This window comes from Antedon bifida, chromosome 2 (assembly GCF_963402885.1).
Source record: "Antedon bifida chromosome 2, ecAntBifi1.1, whole genome shotgun sequence".
NCBI classification, from domain to species: domain Eukaryota; kingdom Metazoa; phylum Echinodermata; class Crinoidea; order Comatulida; family Antedonidae; genus Antedon; species Antedon bifida.
In genome coordinates, this window is record NC_136227.1 from 9487551 (window position 1) to 9502843 (window position 15293).

General features: G+C 33.0%; 1 protein-coding gene across 1 annotated transcript in view; it reads right to left on the minus strand.

Annotated features, from left to right (window-relative positions):
• The window catches only part of LOC144836214 (dynein axonemal heavy chain 8-like), a 74608-nt gene that overhangs the window by 46717 nt on the left and 12598 nt on the right, over positions 1–15293 (minus strand). The window contains exons 21-41 of the mRNA XM_078691460.1: positions 13143–13245; positions 12637–12817; positions 11762–11958; positions 11164–11290; positions 10764–10999; positions 10045–10149; positions 9489–9602; positions 9013–9314; positions 8217–8457; positions 7539–7892; positions 6940–7103; positions 6501–6603; positions 6202–6306; positions 5651–5812; positions 4835–5059; positions 4015–4187; positions 2627–2805; positions 1930–2117; positions 1316–1510; positions 724–858; positions 148–309 (exon numbers count right to left, since the gene is read on the minus strand). Coding sequence (XP_078547586.1) covers positions 148–309; positions 724–858; positions 1316–1510; positions 1930–2117; positions 2627–2805; positions 4015–4187; positions 4835–5059; positions 5651–5812; positions 6202–6306; positions 6501–6603; positions 6940–7103; positions 7539–7892; positions 8217–8457; positions 9013–9314; positions 9489–9602; positions 10045–10149; positions 10764–10999; positions 11164–11290; positions 11762–11958; positions 12637–12817; positions 13143–13245 — 3751 coding nt within the window. The remainder of the gene's footprint in view (positions 1–147; positions 310–723; positions 859–1315; positions 1511–1929; positions 2118–2626; positions 2806–4014; positions 4188–4834; positions 5060–5650; positions 5813–6201; positions 6307–6500; positions 6604–6939; positions 7104–7538; positions 7893–8216; positions 8458–9012; positions 9315–9488; positions 9603–10044; positions 10150–10763; positions 11000–11163; positions 11291–11761; positions 11959–12636; positions 12818–13142; positions 13246–15293) is intronic.

Below are 15293 nucleotides of genomic sequence, written 5' to 3' on the forward strand. Positions count from 1 at the left end.
AATAAAAATGACACTTAATAACTATTCAAATACATATATTGCGGCAATTAAACAAAAGCCTGCTGGATCAACTTCTGCAATAGCTAAAAATCATTAGTAAGACTCAGAAAGCAGAGGGAAAAAATATTAGGATTTGTTGGGTGTTACCTGAACAACTTTAAGATTCCAAGCAGGGTGATTAACTAAGCCCGCTGCATCTACTTGTCCTGCAACGGCTACTTGCAATTCCTCATACGTGGCATTATCAAGTTGAATGCCAGGAAACAAATCACTGATGAGGCTCAAGAATAGAGGTTCATCTTCATCAACCTGAATAAAGCAAGATATTAAGCGACTGTTTAGTTAAACTCGGAATCTGAAGATGCTAAAGTTACAGTTCAAACATTTTTTGAAGACATCGCATTTTGGATTTATCTAAAGTGTTTGGTCTCTGATGATTAGAAAAGTCTAAAAAGTAACATCAAGCAGAATAATTGAATTAATTCTAAATAATAACCAAAGATAACATAACATTTTTTTCTGTGCTTCAAACCTTAATATTTTAAAGAAACAAGTTATATTTGCTGGTGGTACAGTTAAGTAAATAGTCTTCTAAACAGTTATTGGTATTGAGATATAGAGCAATGGGATAATCCTGATCAAGCTCCTTCAAAAGGCTCTTGTAACATCCAAAAGCCATATCTTTAAATAAATAAACCAGACAAGCACAAACAACAAACTTACCAATTTAGAAAGATTCATGTCTCGCAGCACTCTCATTACAATAGTTGATTCACTCTCTGATGGTCTAGCCCGCTTTTGAGCTCCAAGTGTTCTCAATACAGATAGAATGTTACGTAAACCAAAATCATAATGGACCTAAAAGAAGTAATAATAGCATTATAATAAGTTTTTGCTTGACAACATGCAGTTGAGTGTGGACAACTTTTGATGTATTAAGTTTCAGTATTACAGGTGCTTGTAGTGTGCTGTGTGATTGTGCTGTAACATAATTCCCCAAATGTGAACATCCTGGGGTTTAGGAATAATCTATACTACCTACAGTATCTGCTCTATTCACATATTGCAAACATAACTATTTGGAACATTTCAATTAAAAGGACACTTTTCCATGAAACGAGCAAGGAAAATATGTATTAACACTAAAGCCAAACATATTCAGGGATACTCCTGCCAAGAGACATTTTCCCATGAAACAAGAGTGGGGCAATATATACTTAATAACACTATGGCCCTATTAAAGGGAAACTTGGTCCTGAATGTGTTCTCTTAATAGAGGTTCTACTGTATAAAAAAAAACCAAAGTTATTTCTACCTGTTTGGTTAATTGTTCTTCACAAAGTTTGTACAAAGTAAAGAACTTCTGAGCTAATAGTACATTCTCTTGGAAACCACAGCTGGCCAACTTGACTCTCATAATAATCTGTCTATCAGGGACCATCATAGCTACAGTACGGAACTGAATCTTTAAGTTCTCTGGTAATTCTTGTCGACCAGCATATCCAGGGTTCTAAAAGGTAAATACCATACTAAGTATGTTTACAGAATTGTAAAATGTACACTATTGTTATAACAACATTTAGGTGTAAAAAATAAATAAAAAAGTCAAGAATTAAAGTGAACAAAAAGTACAAACCAACCAAAACTGTAAAAGTAAGAAAAAGATATGAAATAATAATGTTCTTCTTCCATCAAAAGATGAAAAAGTTGAAATTATTTATTATAAGGAATAATAAAAATAAGACATATATTTTGTTAACCATTAGAAGGTTATAAAAGAACATTACAAATATTTCAGTCTGTTGGTGATTGTTTTTATGTTTTATCTTATGCAATATATTTAAGTAAGTACAAGTAATTCCAGATGCTTTTAAATAATTTGATATGGTAAAACATAATTATTTTAATAATCATTCATAAAGCCTTTACCATTGTCAAGAAGATACCAAATTCTGGATTGAGTGAGACATTATCACCATCTGTAAATATGAATTCTGTTTTGCGATCTTTCTTAGCACCAAGCACAATGGCAATCTGCTGTGCAGCTACAGACAGCACTGGTAATTCAATTCGATTGAATTCATCAAAACAACCCCAACTCCCAGATTGTGCAAGACCTAAGGAAAGAAATTTTGATGTTATTTATACACATAATGAATGTTTATGAGTTGTTAAAACACTGGTTTTCGTCAGATCACCAAAGTTAAGCAACATTTGGCCCGGTTTTCTGGATGGGAGACCATTTGGGAATATCAAGTCGGGTGCTGTATATACTGGAGAGTGATGTTGTATTGATACTTTCGGACTAACATGTGATAGGCATGGGTTTGAGTTTATCTGTACCATACTAATTGTATCATTAGGCAATATGCTTTATTATCATTTCCTTGTCCTTCGGATGGGACGTAAAGCTGTTGGTCTCGTGTACATATAGTGAATGTCGAAAAAAGTAGGGGATCGTCTCCCTGTGTGCTAATATGGTAGGCACTGCACTTCTGGCTGCCGTGGGTCCGTAGAGGGCCCATTCCAACTTTCCTCAGTTTCCAGTTAAGCTTAAGGACCAGAATAAATACCTTTACCTTTTATTTTCTCAAATATATTTTCCAATGTTTATCATTAAATTTACCTTTATAGATTCTTCCTAAGCCTCTGTAATCCATCTGATCCGAACAGTTAAAGACAACAACATACTTGCCAAGTGCTTTACCCATGTCTTTAGTAGTCTCAGTCTTGCCTGTACCAGCTGGACCTGCTGGGGCTCCTCCCATACTCATACCAAGAGCCTGGGCTAGTGTGATGTAACATCTAAACAAAGTGTGATCAACCGTTAAGTAATGTTGTAAATGCACTCAAATCCCACCTTTTTAATTTGCACTTTCAAATTCAATAGTTTTGTGCTTTTTACATTTTCTGTTGATTTTTCAGTGCTTCGGGTGAAAAATAACCTTGCTGTAACAAATTTGGCCATGGGCTTAACTTCCAGACACTTTTTTTGAGTTTTGTGGAGAGTGATGGCATTAAGTTCCAACTGTTTATCAAATTTGTTTGTTTTAACTAAAAAGATTGTTAAAATGTAGCTACTGTACAGCTATCTCTAAGTGTGAAACAAGCATATCAGTACAGCCTAGAAACTTATTTTTATATACAAGGCACTGCCATATGGTATTGACACTGTCTATAAAGGCAGGCATACACAGTCATACATTTGTCTGTCATACACATCATACAATGTATGATCAGACAAAGTCTGATCGTGTATGCCTAAATCAGACTTTGTCTGATTGCCATTTTATGTGTCTGTCAGTGTCTGATGAGAGTAGAACAATGCTCTACTGATAATACATGTATTATGAATGTCTGAAGACAATATTCACTATTGACCAATCAGAGCACAGAGATTTTGACAGACTATTATTTATTTTTGCAAAAAGATCAAGATGGTTGAGCGCGAGGATTTTGACACAAACAATTTAATTGATCTCTTTTGAAGAGAACCCATGTTTATGGAATGTCAAATCCCATGAATATCACAATAAAACTCTCAAAACTCTCACCTACAGTAACTGAACGGTTGGAATCAGAAGGTATGTTTAAAGCTAGGCCTACTATTTAGACCTAGCCTAGGCTAGAACTAAATTTTAAAGCCTGTCAGAAGTGCTTCAGTCCACTTAAAAACATTAGGCCCTAGCCTAGACAAATGTATGTGTGTGTATGTGACAATGTATGCTCAGACTTTGTCTGATCATACATTGTATGATGTGTATGACAGACAAATGTATGACTGTGTATGCCTGCCTTAAGCCTACTGTATTTCATCTTGTCAGTGAGTGGTTACATGTTTGTTGAATGTGCTTACTTATCTGTGAATGGTGTGATAACAAGCCTATCAGTACCGCCTAGAAACTTATTTTGATATACTGCAATGCGGCCATGGTGTCGAGACTGTATTGTGAACCCTATCTATGTTAATCATCTGGTCTTTAAAGGGGATACAAGTTTGTTTAATGTACTTACCTATCTGTGAGTGGTGTAATAACAAGTCTATCTGTACAGCCTAAGAATTCATTCTGATATATAGTATCTACATCTGTAATTGATACAATGCATTGGTCTGTGTCTTCTTTAAAGTAGAACCGTGCCTGCTTCAACCATTCAAAATCCAATGGGTTGCGAATATGCATATTTACCTGAATAAAAAATGTTAGCAATTGAATAAAAATCTAGTTTAATGATAAAGTAGTTTTAATCATTGTTGTATTAACTGATGTACACATTAACATCATAATTTATATATAGTGCACATTTCTATAATAGAATTATATTAACAGCGATTTACATCAATTAATAACGGTTTTCAACTGTAGTTAATGAAATTATATTGTACAGATTATTTCATATTTGTCTCTGGCTATACGATCAATAAACAAAAACTATATATGTATTCTTGATTGACCACAATTACAGTAAATGAATACACTGTACAAAGCCATGTTGTGTTTACTGTTGTGCAATTTGTTCCTCTTTAGTGTATTTTAACATATTTTAGATTTTTATAATGATCGTTGTGCTTCTTGTATTTTTATGTGCTTTTTTTTAACATATCTCGTTTATCTTTGAATACCACAACCAAATGAATTTCCCAGTTTGGGATAATAAAGTTTTATTGAATTGAATTCAATAATTGTAATTTTATCTGTATGGAATTCTTTACGACAAACCAATAAATAAATACGTATGTGTGTGACAACAAGTCGAAATGTTGCACACATACATATTTAATTATTATTAATTATTGGTTTATTGTAAAGAATTTTGTAATTATCCTTTATCTTACCAGATCGTTGAATATATCTCTCTGATGCACATGAATAGTAACCAAGGTCTCAAACTTGATTCTTTCTACTTTGGTCAGTTCATGAGTGGTTTGCTCAATCAGCTTGTTGAGAATTTCAAGAAACTTAACGTTCATAGCTTGCATAATCTTGCGGTCAGATCTAGCTAATGTTAGCGCTTCCTCCGCATCACGTGTCCATAACATTTGAATACCAAGCAGACCAACCTACAACAATGTTTACAGTATATATCATTAGCAAAGTTTCATTTTCCAAATTATGCACTGTTCGACAACGCAGCTGGCAAGCTAAAAAGTCATTCTTTTGACTTTTTTGATAAAAATAAAGAATGTTATGGTACATTATTTTTCCGATATTTTTATTATCAATAATAATCATATCTACTATTCAAATGATTTTTATTATTTTGATTTTTTTTTGTGATGGTGACATTTGTGTCTTTTTTTTTGTAGGAGAAATGTGGCATTTGCAGAGTTGTATGGCATGTGTTTCAAATCTTTCTTCCTTAGCCTTAATATTTCTAATGTTAGTATCATCCTATTTTGTACACTAGTTTCATGAGGGGTGGATCCAGGATGTTTGGAAATTAAAAAAAAAGGTTTTCTCACTCAAAACAGGGCTTTATTTTTTAGCCCTTTAAAAGGGGGTTGAATAATTTTTCAATTAAGCTCTGTCTACACTATCAAAATAGCTTGTTTGATGTGCTCAAATATGGTAGTGATATGCCCAAATATAGTAGTGATATGACATTATCATGTCCATATATAGGCCACAGAGCTTTAGAGTGGTTAACTTACTTGTGCAATGAATTCGTTGAGGAAGTTAAGCAAGTCAAATGAAGCATCATTTACTACCCTATACCCATCTCTTATAATGCCATGCAATGATGACATCTGGTTGTTAAGTAATTCTCCTAGCCACATCTCTACATTTCCTTTAGCAATAACTGGTTTCTCCAACTGCAATCATAAAAAAGATACATCAATATATAATATTACTTTTTTATTCATTAACACAAATGTCTTAAAATAGCTGTTTTTATAGTTTAATTATGTTTTATAGTTCTCAGAATTTTGTTTAGAAAATCTAAACTAATAATACGAAGCTTTTAATTTGTGAGGCCAAACAACTAACGACCAAACTTAATTCATTGTGCGCATGCAGAGAAATTGTGACAATGTTTCCTTGCTCCCCACCTCGACAGTTTTGATAGTTTCTAGGTCCGACAAATCGATTGACCTGACCTAGTTAGGTCGCCGCATGTTGCAAATCTTTTTGTAGAAAGGTTTTATAGGCCTATAAAGAGTATAAGAATAATAATGCTTCTACAAGATTTAGATACACTTACAGGAATGGTTTCTCCTTCTCTTGATATAGCTGATACAATACGATCATAGTCCTTAGGGTGAAAACCAACTTCAGCCACATTCTCAAAGATGCCCAGTAGATGGGCCTGTAAAATGAATTGTAGTACAGTATATTTATTTGATATTTATGAGATGAATAAGGAGAATGTTTTCAAGATTTTCAGGTGTTACGGTATTGAATCTTAGCATGTTGGCATGCATTTCAGTCTGGATTATGTAGAGTAGTACTGTACACTTTCAGAGATGCTTTTTATTTAAAGCCACAATACTGTACACTTACTTGAATTGTGTGAGAATCAGATGCCTGTCCCAAAATCTCTAACAATGCAGGATCAGAAATGAAGAAGAATCGAGGGAAAACAAGACGCTTCTTCTCAAGATATCTAATATTTAATATAAATTTATCTTTATAGTTAGAGCTAAAAAACTTAAAAATAAAACAATAATAATGTACAAATATTGTTTCAACACGGTTTCAAATATGCTAATATTAGTTGTGGAGCTGTAGCTTGCTGCTTGCCTTCCAATATCAAGCTCTGGTATTAAATCCTCACATACTGCCAGGGTTGTAACTCAGATGTTTCTACTCCACTCTCTAAGCTTCAAGTGACATAAGTTTATTATAAACTTATTTATATATATTTATAAGAACGATATAGTTTATCTGATCTTTATTATAATGGGCAAGTTACAAAACAAAAAACAAAACAACAATTTACCCTGTGAGTGATTTCTGACAAATCTCTAGTTGTTCTAGCAGATGAGGTAGTAGTTGGCCAAGTGTTTCATCGCCCACACAGCATATTACTACGTTATCATTCTCATGAGCTCGCTGCATTATTTTCACCCATGACTTATCAATGTTTGCAAATCGCTTTGCTTCCTATAGTTTAGACGAAAATGCACGAGTGTTTGTAAACCTAATAATATTTTCATCTCTAACTCACTGGATAAAAAAAACTCAATGGAATGGAAGAAACGTTATTCAGGAGCTGCTTGGCAGAAATGATCTTTTTGATCAGAAAATGAAGTTTTAAGTTTAATCAAAAAAATGTTTCTACTGTTTTTATTTTATATACTGTAGACATTATGTTTTATTTGACTGCACCACCGTTTAAGTGTCTTAAGCTATGTCTACACTATCAACATTTATGTGACAAAAAAGTTTGATGTTCCCAAATATGGTAGTGATATGCCCAAATATGGTAGTGATATGACATCATCAAGTCCATATATGGCCACATCACATTTTTTGTCACATGAAGTTTGATAATGTACACAAAGCTTTAAATAAATAAATGTTTTTTTTCTATCTTACCTGAGGCAACTGTTTAGCAATATCTCCACCAACAAACACAGCTTCTAGGTACACCCACAGATTCTGCACAATCAACCAGTTTTCAATGATATCTGATGAGTTAGATAACTTCTGAACCCATGATTGAATGTCCTTCTTAAATGGAGCATTGTATCTGTTGCTAAGTAACGATCCTAACACCATTAAACTGTCCTCCATGAGTGCAACTATCTCTGAAGTTTCACCACCTTTCAACAGCAGCTCACCACGTGTCTTGAATGGTGCAAAGCTCAACGTCTGTGAATTCCATTCTGCTACTACTTGTGATAGCTTCGCTTCAATGTCCTTTTCCTTTACAGCTGATATGCAAATATCCTTTTGATAAAAAAAACCATTTTAACTAAATAATTGTTTTAATTGATAATTATTTTTGGACCATCAAAAAGAAAATGCTGTAAAAATGCTAATTAGTGTTTGTAGATGATAAACAAACACCTGCAGTATAATACCACATAAATAGTTGAAAGAACTTGGTTTGAGTCATATTCTAGTAATTACATGTTGTTACTGGTCAATCTTCCTACTTCGTGCCATTTATTTTACTAATGTACTTGTTTGGCATTTGTATCATTTCACAATTGGCATTTGTATCATTTCAATCACAAAGTTCGTTTTTAAGTCTGCACTATAGGAACAAACCTCAATGTCTTCTTTGTTTTCAAGGAGTGGTGCCTCCATGATGTTTCGTAGCGAGAACGAATCCAGGTCAATTTCAAAGACGTGTCCCGTAACATTTGTGAGACGTTCCCAATGCCGATTCTTCATTGCCTTGTTGGCCATTAGCTCCAATAGAGGGCAGGATTCACTGAAGTCATCAATCTTTTTCTTGAGATCTAAGAAAGCCTGCCATTCCTTCAGACCCTTTGGTAGTTTTCGGCATCTAGAAAAATAACAAATACTTAGTTAAATAACTCTTTCAATCAACCTGTGATATTGTTTTAAGTTTTTGTGATGTTTTTAAAATATTTGATATTCATTGTTTTATACATTTTTAATCCATTTTGTTAGTGGCGGGTTTTCTGCTGTCGAATATAATAAATAATATGTTATTTGTAAGGTAAACAAAGTTCTCAATACAAAAGCAGAGCAAAATAAATAAATGACAAATAAATGAACACTACAGAACGTCTTTAAAGTGATAAAATCACTCTTCAACTATCAGGTGTAAGGCTGCAAGTCATTTATTTATTTAAATAATTAAATAAAAAGATTATCTCATGTTCTTTCAGACTGTTTTTATAGTTATTCAACCTTAAAGCTCTGTCTACACTATCAAACTGTATGTGACAAAAAAATGTGATATATGGACATGATGATGTCATATCACTACCATATTTGGGCATTTAACACCTTTTTTGTCAAACTAGTTAGACAAAGCTGCATAAAATGCATACAAATTTCAAAATCATCTATACACTATTCAAGAAGTATTTACCTGTTTTGAAAGTCCATGAGTTCACCATTAATCTTCTCAATGTCCACTTCACTCCACAAGATATCATAATACCCATTGATACCATCAATAACAGAGTTATACAACCCATATAGCTTGTTCAATAGGTTCAGCTCTTTCTTGGTCTTTGCAAGGATTGGGTAGTCAGTATTTTGCAGTCCAAATAGTTCTTCGCCGCCAGAGTATGTCTGGAACTTCCGCCATAGCTCATCAAAGCGGCTTTGGTAAACATGCAATCTATCGCTGGCTTCTTGAGGAGGAATACCATCTGCCATTGGTCCATTCTTAACAAATAAAATTATAAAAAATTGTGTTGTAATGAGAATATTAATAAAAATGATAACAACAAACAATATTTCTTTCCCGAAGTACTCTATTAAACTTCAGCAAATTATATAAAGATATCAGAAAACCACAATACATGAGATTTTGTTTTAATGAATAAAAAAAATACTTACTATCAAATAATCTCCCTCAAAATTGTCTACACTGTGGACAAACACTTCAACTGACTCTAAAAGATCTGCTTTAAATGTCGGCTGAATTCTTACGAGTTCTGTCTGAACTTTGACCTATGGAAACAAATGAACATTATTACAGAATGTAAATACAGTACTATAATACGATATTAAGAAAACTTTCTCTATCAATAATGGTGTCCATTTGTTTAGGTTGACCAAATCCTAGTGTACACGCCAACAAACTCCCTTTCTACATTTGTGAAACATAACTAATCACACACCAAGATTTTTTTTTTAACATTCTTAATACATTTTTTTCTCATATAATATATTAAGCTCTGTCTACACTATCAAACTTTGTGTGACAAAAACATATGATGTGCCCATATACAGTATGGACATGATGACATCATATCACTACCATATTTTGGCAGCTCACATTTTTTTTTGTCCAACTTGTTTGATAGTATGGAAAGAGCTTTATTTTTATGTTGTTCAAATTAGTGCTTTTGAGCTTTTTTGAGATTTGTAAAAATGAATAAATTAAGCTTACAGCTTGTCGGCTTAGTTTCTGGAATGAGTATCGTAGTGAATCAACTCGTTCAATCTCTTCTCTTGGTACCGTCACTTGGAACTTCTGTAATAAGCTGTATGCTTCCTGTATAATTAAGATTCAAATGCCATATTTTTATAATATTATACTGTATATATATATAATATAATATATAAATCCAAAGGCAAATTACTGAAAAAATGACAATGTTGTGGGTATCAGTGGCTGGATCTCAATGGAGATACAAAATAAAAGCGAAAAGCTAAATCAAAACGAGAAGTAAAACAGCCAGAAAATTTAGCAAATTAATAATATAATATATATATATATATATATATATGTTATAGAGATTCAAACATCCAAACAGTCAAGAGCCACCTGTGTTCCTAATAAGTTTCTTGGAGTAAAGTTATTTTAAATTAAATTCTTTTAAAACAATTAATGTTAGTTTTAAAAGGGCAGCCAATTTGATTTTGTGATTTGGGAATGTTTCCAAAAAGGGATTCTATGTAATTTTGTGTTGTGAGATTCCGAAAACAAATCATCATCAAATCTGCCTACCTAATAATATGACCATGCATGCACAGTACAACCATAAGTATGGTGGTTTTTACAAATACTCATTTGATACCCATCAAATTTTAACAGGCACCTTCCTTATAGTAAAGATCTTTTTAATAAAAAAATAAGGCAGAACACCCTTTTAGCAAAAAACAAACCTCAATTGGACCAAGTGTCATGTCAATTCTTATCTCATTCATTCTGATATCACGAAGTGCTGCCATAGCATCTCTGACATCATCAAGATCATTAATATGTCTTCCTAGTCTTTTAGAATAATCCATTACAAAGTTGGCAATGTCATCCATCTTGGCTAAGAACTCATGGTTCAAGCTCTTTCCAAACATGGTCTTCCATGCTTTTGCCTCTATCATCAATGCCATCTTGATGGGCTCTAGAAATTATTACAATTAATTTGGTTTATTTTCAAAAGCAGTACAGTAAGAGGCACTGACAAGAATTTAAACCACATACCTTGGGATTGGTAATCAAACATGTTAACCAACTGTTGAGGTGAATATTCAATTTTGTTATTTTATATAAAAACCTATCTCTTACCAGTAGTGAGTTCAATACAACCAACTCTAACTTTAGGATCCAGTTCATCAATGCAGTACTCTAAATCTTGGTAATGAAGAATCTCTGCTTTCCATTCTGACAGAATTGGCTCAGTTTTCAGAAAATTCTACAATAAAACACACGACTGTATTGCAGTACAACATAAAATGACACTAGGCTGTACAATTTGGGCTCCTCAACCTTTCTATAAAATCTTAAATGTCCCATTTCTTTTCTATTAGTAAGCTTGTGATTTTTGTTATAGGCACCTACGATCTAAACATATTGAACCATTGGTTGTTGTTTGAACCTAGAATCCACAAAACTGTGTCAAGGAATAAGTTAGGAAGCCCATACGAATGCCCTCAAATGCACACAATAAATTAACATGACATATTATATAACTATAGGTTGTAAATTGAAAGATCCTTATTTCAATACCCACAACATTTTTGAGAAACTCTATACACAACCTAGGCACTCGGGCTTTGATTGTATGTGTTCTTTAAACAAATAAATGTACCATTAACCATTAATAAAACAATTACAGAAACTGTGATATTGTTACAACAATGAAAGAAATAAAATAAAATCATACATCAACTGATTCTTTCCTGTCTTGTTCCCAAAGAAATTGGTATTTGGTGAAGATCTCAATAGAATCCTGTACAATAGGTCTTGTTTGAGTGATAGCGTTACTTAGCATCATTATCAACTTTAAGATATCTTTATGCTCTGTAATGCTCTTGTAATAATTTCTCAGAGTGTTGGCTGCGATAAGTGTTGGTATTGAATCTACAAGTACAACGTAACAATGCATTTATTTATGTTACTGTATAATATACAGTAGGCTTACCTGTTAATACGGCTTTACCACCGGTTCTCATCAGATCACCAAAGTTAAGCAACATTGGGCCTGGTTAGAGCTTGGATAGGAGACCATCTGGGAATATTGGTGCTGTATGGAGCTGGGGTCCCATTAGGCATTTGAAATCAGCACTGCTGACTCTTTTCTTATGGCAGCCCCTGCATCTAGAGTCTGCCTCACGACGTATTGGCCCATATCTTTCCTCTGGTCAAGGTAGGCACTGCGAGAAGCCCCTGATAAATGATAGGACCAATCAAGGTGCTTTAAACAGTCCCAGCTTAGTTTCATCCATCATTTAGATGAATGCAAATCTAATTGATATTGTCGTTTGTGACAGACGTCAGCCATATTTAACCTAAAAGAACTACCTGTACCCACAGGATTCAATTAAAAGGCTTAATATGACAGACCTGCAGAGATTGGGTGAATTATAGTAAAAAGATCAAAAAACTGTGTTACAGTACAGAAAAAATTGAACAAATTTGAATATTAAAATCAACCAAAAACTAATTTTCATTCTGTTTTAAAAATTTACAAATATTTAGGATTTCATGATATAAACAGTGCATATTAAGTAGGAAACAAGTTTATGATGTTTTGCTTACTGTGAGAATGATTAACCCCTCCAGATCTTCGATGTTGTTTATCAGTAGCCTTTTCTTTTGTAGCAGACGCCGGTTTGAATCTTTTCTGACCCCACTGAGCAATATTTCGACTGACATCAAGTACAAAGTTTGTGACCTTATGCACTGAATGTTGAATATCATCTAAACTCGGCTGCATCACCTGTAACCAAACAGTTTCCGAGTTAATTAAACATGTGGTTAATATGATTGCCTTCCAATCCCGAGGTTCAGGGTTTAATCCTAACCTAGTGCAAGGGTTGTCACTCACAACTCTTTCAACTCCACTATCTAAAGGCCAATTTACACAGACGAGTAATAGCGGTTACGGTAACCTGCTTAAGACTTGGTTTTATAAGCGCGATAAATATAACACAGTAGTTGGATGAGTATAAAAATAATTTTTTTGTTTATTTATATTGTACATTAGTACCAGGGCCAGTGTAATTAACAATAATATAATAAAAAAAATACAAACATCAACTTACCACATTGGGTATCTCAAGAGCCACTTGACCTAGGAAGAAAGGGTTATTTTGCTTGCGTGTTGTTCTGCCGGAGCCATACAATCTTGAACCACCACTAATGGATCTAAAAAGAAGTCAAAAATAAAAAATAATTATATTAATGATAAAATGAATGAATATACAACACACAGAACTTCCTGGTGTTAGTTATGTAATCTTGTTTTTCTTGGTTGATTGAATTAAATTGAAGTATATTGATTGATTGAATAAAGTAGATTTGTTGATTAAATTAAATTAAAGAAAAAACTAAAAAGTAGATTGAATGAAGTAGATTGGTTGATTGAAGTGGATTGATTGAATGAAGTAGATTGGTTGATTGAAGTGGATTGATTGAATGAAGTAGATTGGTTGATTGAAGTGGATTGATTGAATGAAGTAGATTGGTTGATTGAAGTAGATTGATTGAATGAAGTAGATTGGTTGATTGAAGTAGATTGGTTGATTGAAGTTGATTGGTTGAATGAAGTAGATTGGTTGATTGAAGTAGATTGGTTGAATGAAGTAGATTGGTTGATTGAAGTAGTTTGATTGATTGAAGTAGATTGGTTGATTGAAGTAGTTTGATTGAATGAAGTAGATTGGTTGATTGAAGTGGATTGATTGAATGAAGTAGATTGGTTGATTGAAGTAGATTGATTGAATGAAGTAGATTGGTTGATTGAAGTGGATTGATTGAATGAAGTAGATTGGTTGATTGAAGTAGATTGGTTGATTGAAGTTGATTGGTTGAATGAAGTAGATTGGTTGATTGAAGTTGATTGGTTGAATGAAGTAGATTGATTGAATGAAGTAGATTGGTTGATTGAAGTAGATTTGTTGAATGAAGTAGATTGATTGAATGAAGTAGATTGGTTGATTGAAGTAGATTTGTTGAATGAAGTAGTTTGATTAAATGAAGCAGATTTATTGATTGAAGTAGTTTGATTGAATGAAGTAGATTGAATGAAGTAGATTGGTTGAATGAAGTAGATTTGTTGATTGAAGTAGTTTGATTAAATGAAGCAGATTTATTGATTGAAGTAGTTTGATTGAATGAAGTAGATTGGTTGAATGAAGTAGATTGGTTGATTGAAGTAGATTGGTTGATTGAAGTTGATTGGTTGAATGAAGTAGATTGGTTGAATGAAGTAGATTGGTTGATTGAAGTAGTTTGATTGATTGAAGTAGATTGGTTGATTGAAGTAGTTTGATTGCATGAAGTAGATTGAATGAAGTAGATTGGTTGAATGAAGTAGATTGATTGAATGAAGTAGATTGGTTGAATGAAGCAGATTTGTTGATTGAAGTAGATTGATTGAATGAAGTAGATTGGTTGATTGAAGTAGATTGGTTGAATGAAGTAGATTGGTTGATTGAAGTAGATTGGTTGAATGAAGTAGATTGGTTGATTGAAGTAGTTTGATTGATTGAAGTAGATTGGTTGATTGAAGTAGTTTGATTGATTGAAGCAGATTTGTTGATTGAAGTAGATTGATTGAATGAAGTAGATTGATTGATTGAAGTAGATTGGTTGAATGAAGTAGATTGGTTGAATGAAGTAGATTGGTTGAATGAAGTAGATTGGTTGATTGAAGTAGTTTGATTGATTGAAGTAGATTGGTTGATTGAAGTAGTTTGATTGATTGAAGCAGATTTGTTGATTGAAGTAGATTGATTGAATGAAGTAGATTGGTTGATTGAAGTAGATTGGTTGATTGAAGTAGATTGGTTGATTGAAGTAGATTGGTTGAATGAAGTAGATTGGTTGATTGAAGTAGTTTGATTGATTGAAGTAGATTGGTTGATTGAAGTAGTTTGATTGAATGAAGTAGATTTATTGATTGAAGTAGTTTGATTGAATGAAGTAGATTGGTTGATTGAAGTAGTTTGATTTAATGAAGCAGATTTATTGATTGAAGTAGTTTGATTGAATGAAGTAGATTGAATTAAGTAGATTGGTTGAAGTAGATTGAATGAAGTTGATTGAATGAAGTTGATTGATTGGTTGAAGTAGATTGAAGTAGATTGATTGAATGAAGTAGATTTGTTGAATGAAGTAGATTAGTTGCTTAAAGTAGATTGGATGATTGAAGTAGATTGATCGATTGATTGGTTGAAAGGTGATTGAAGTAG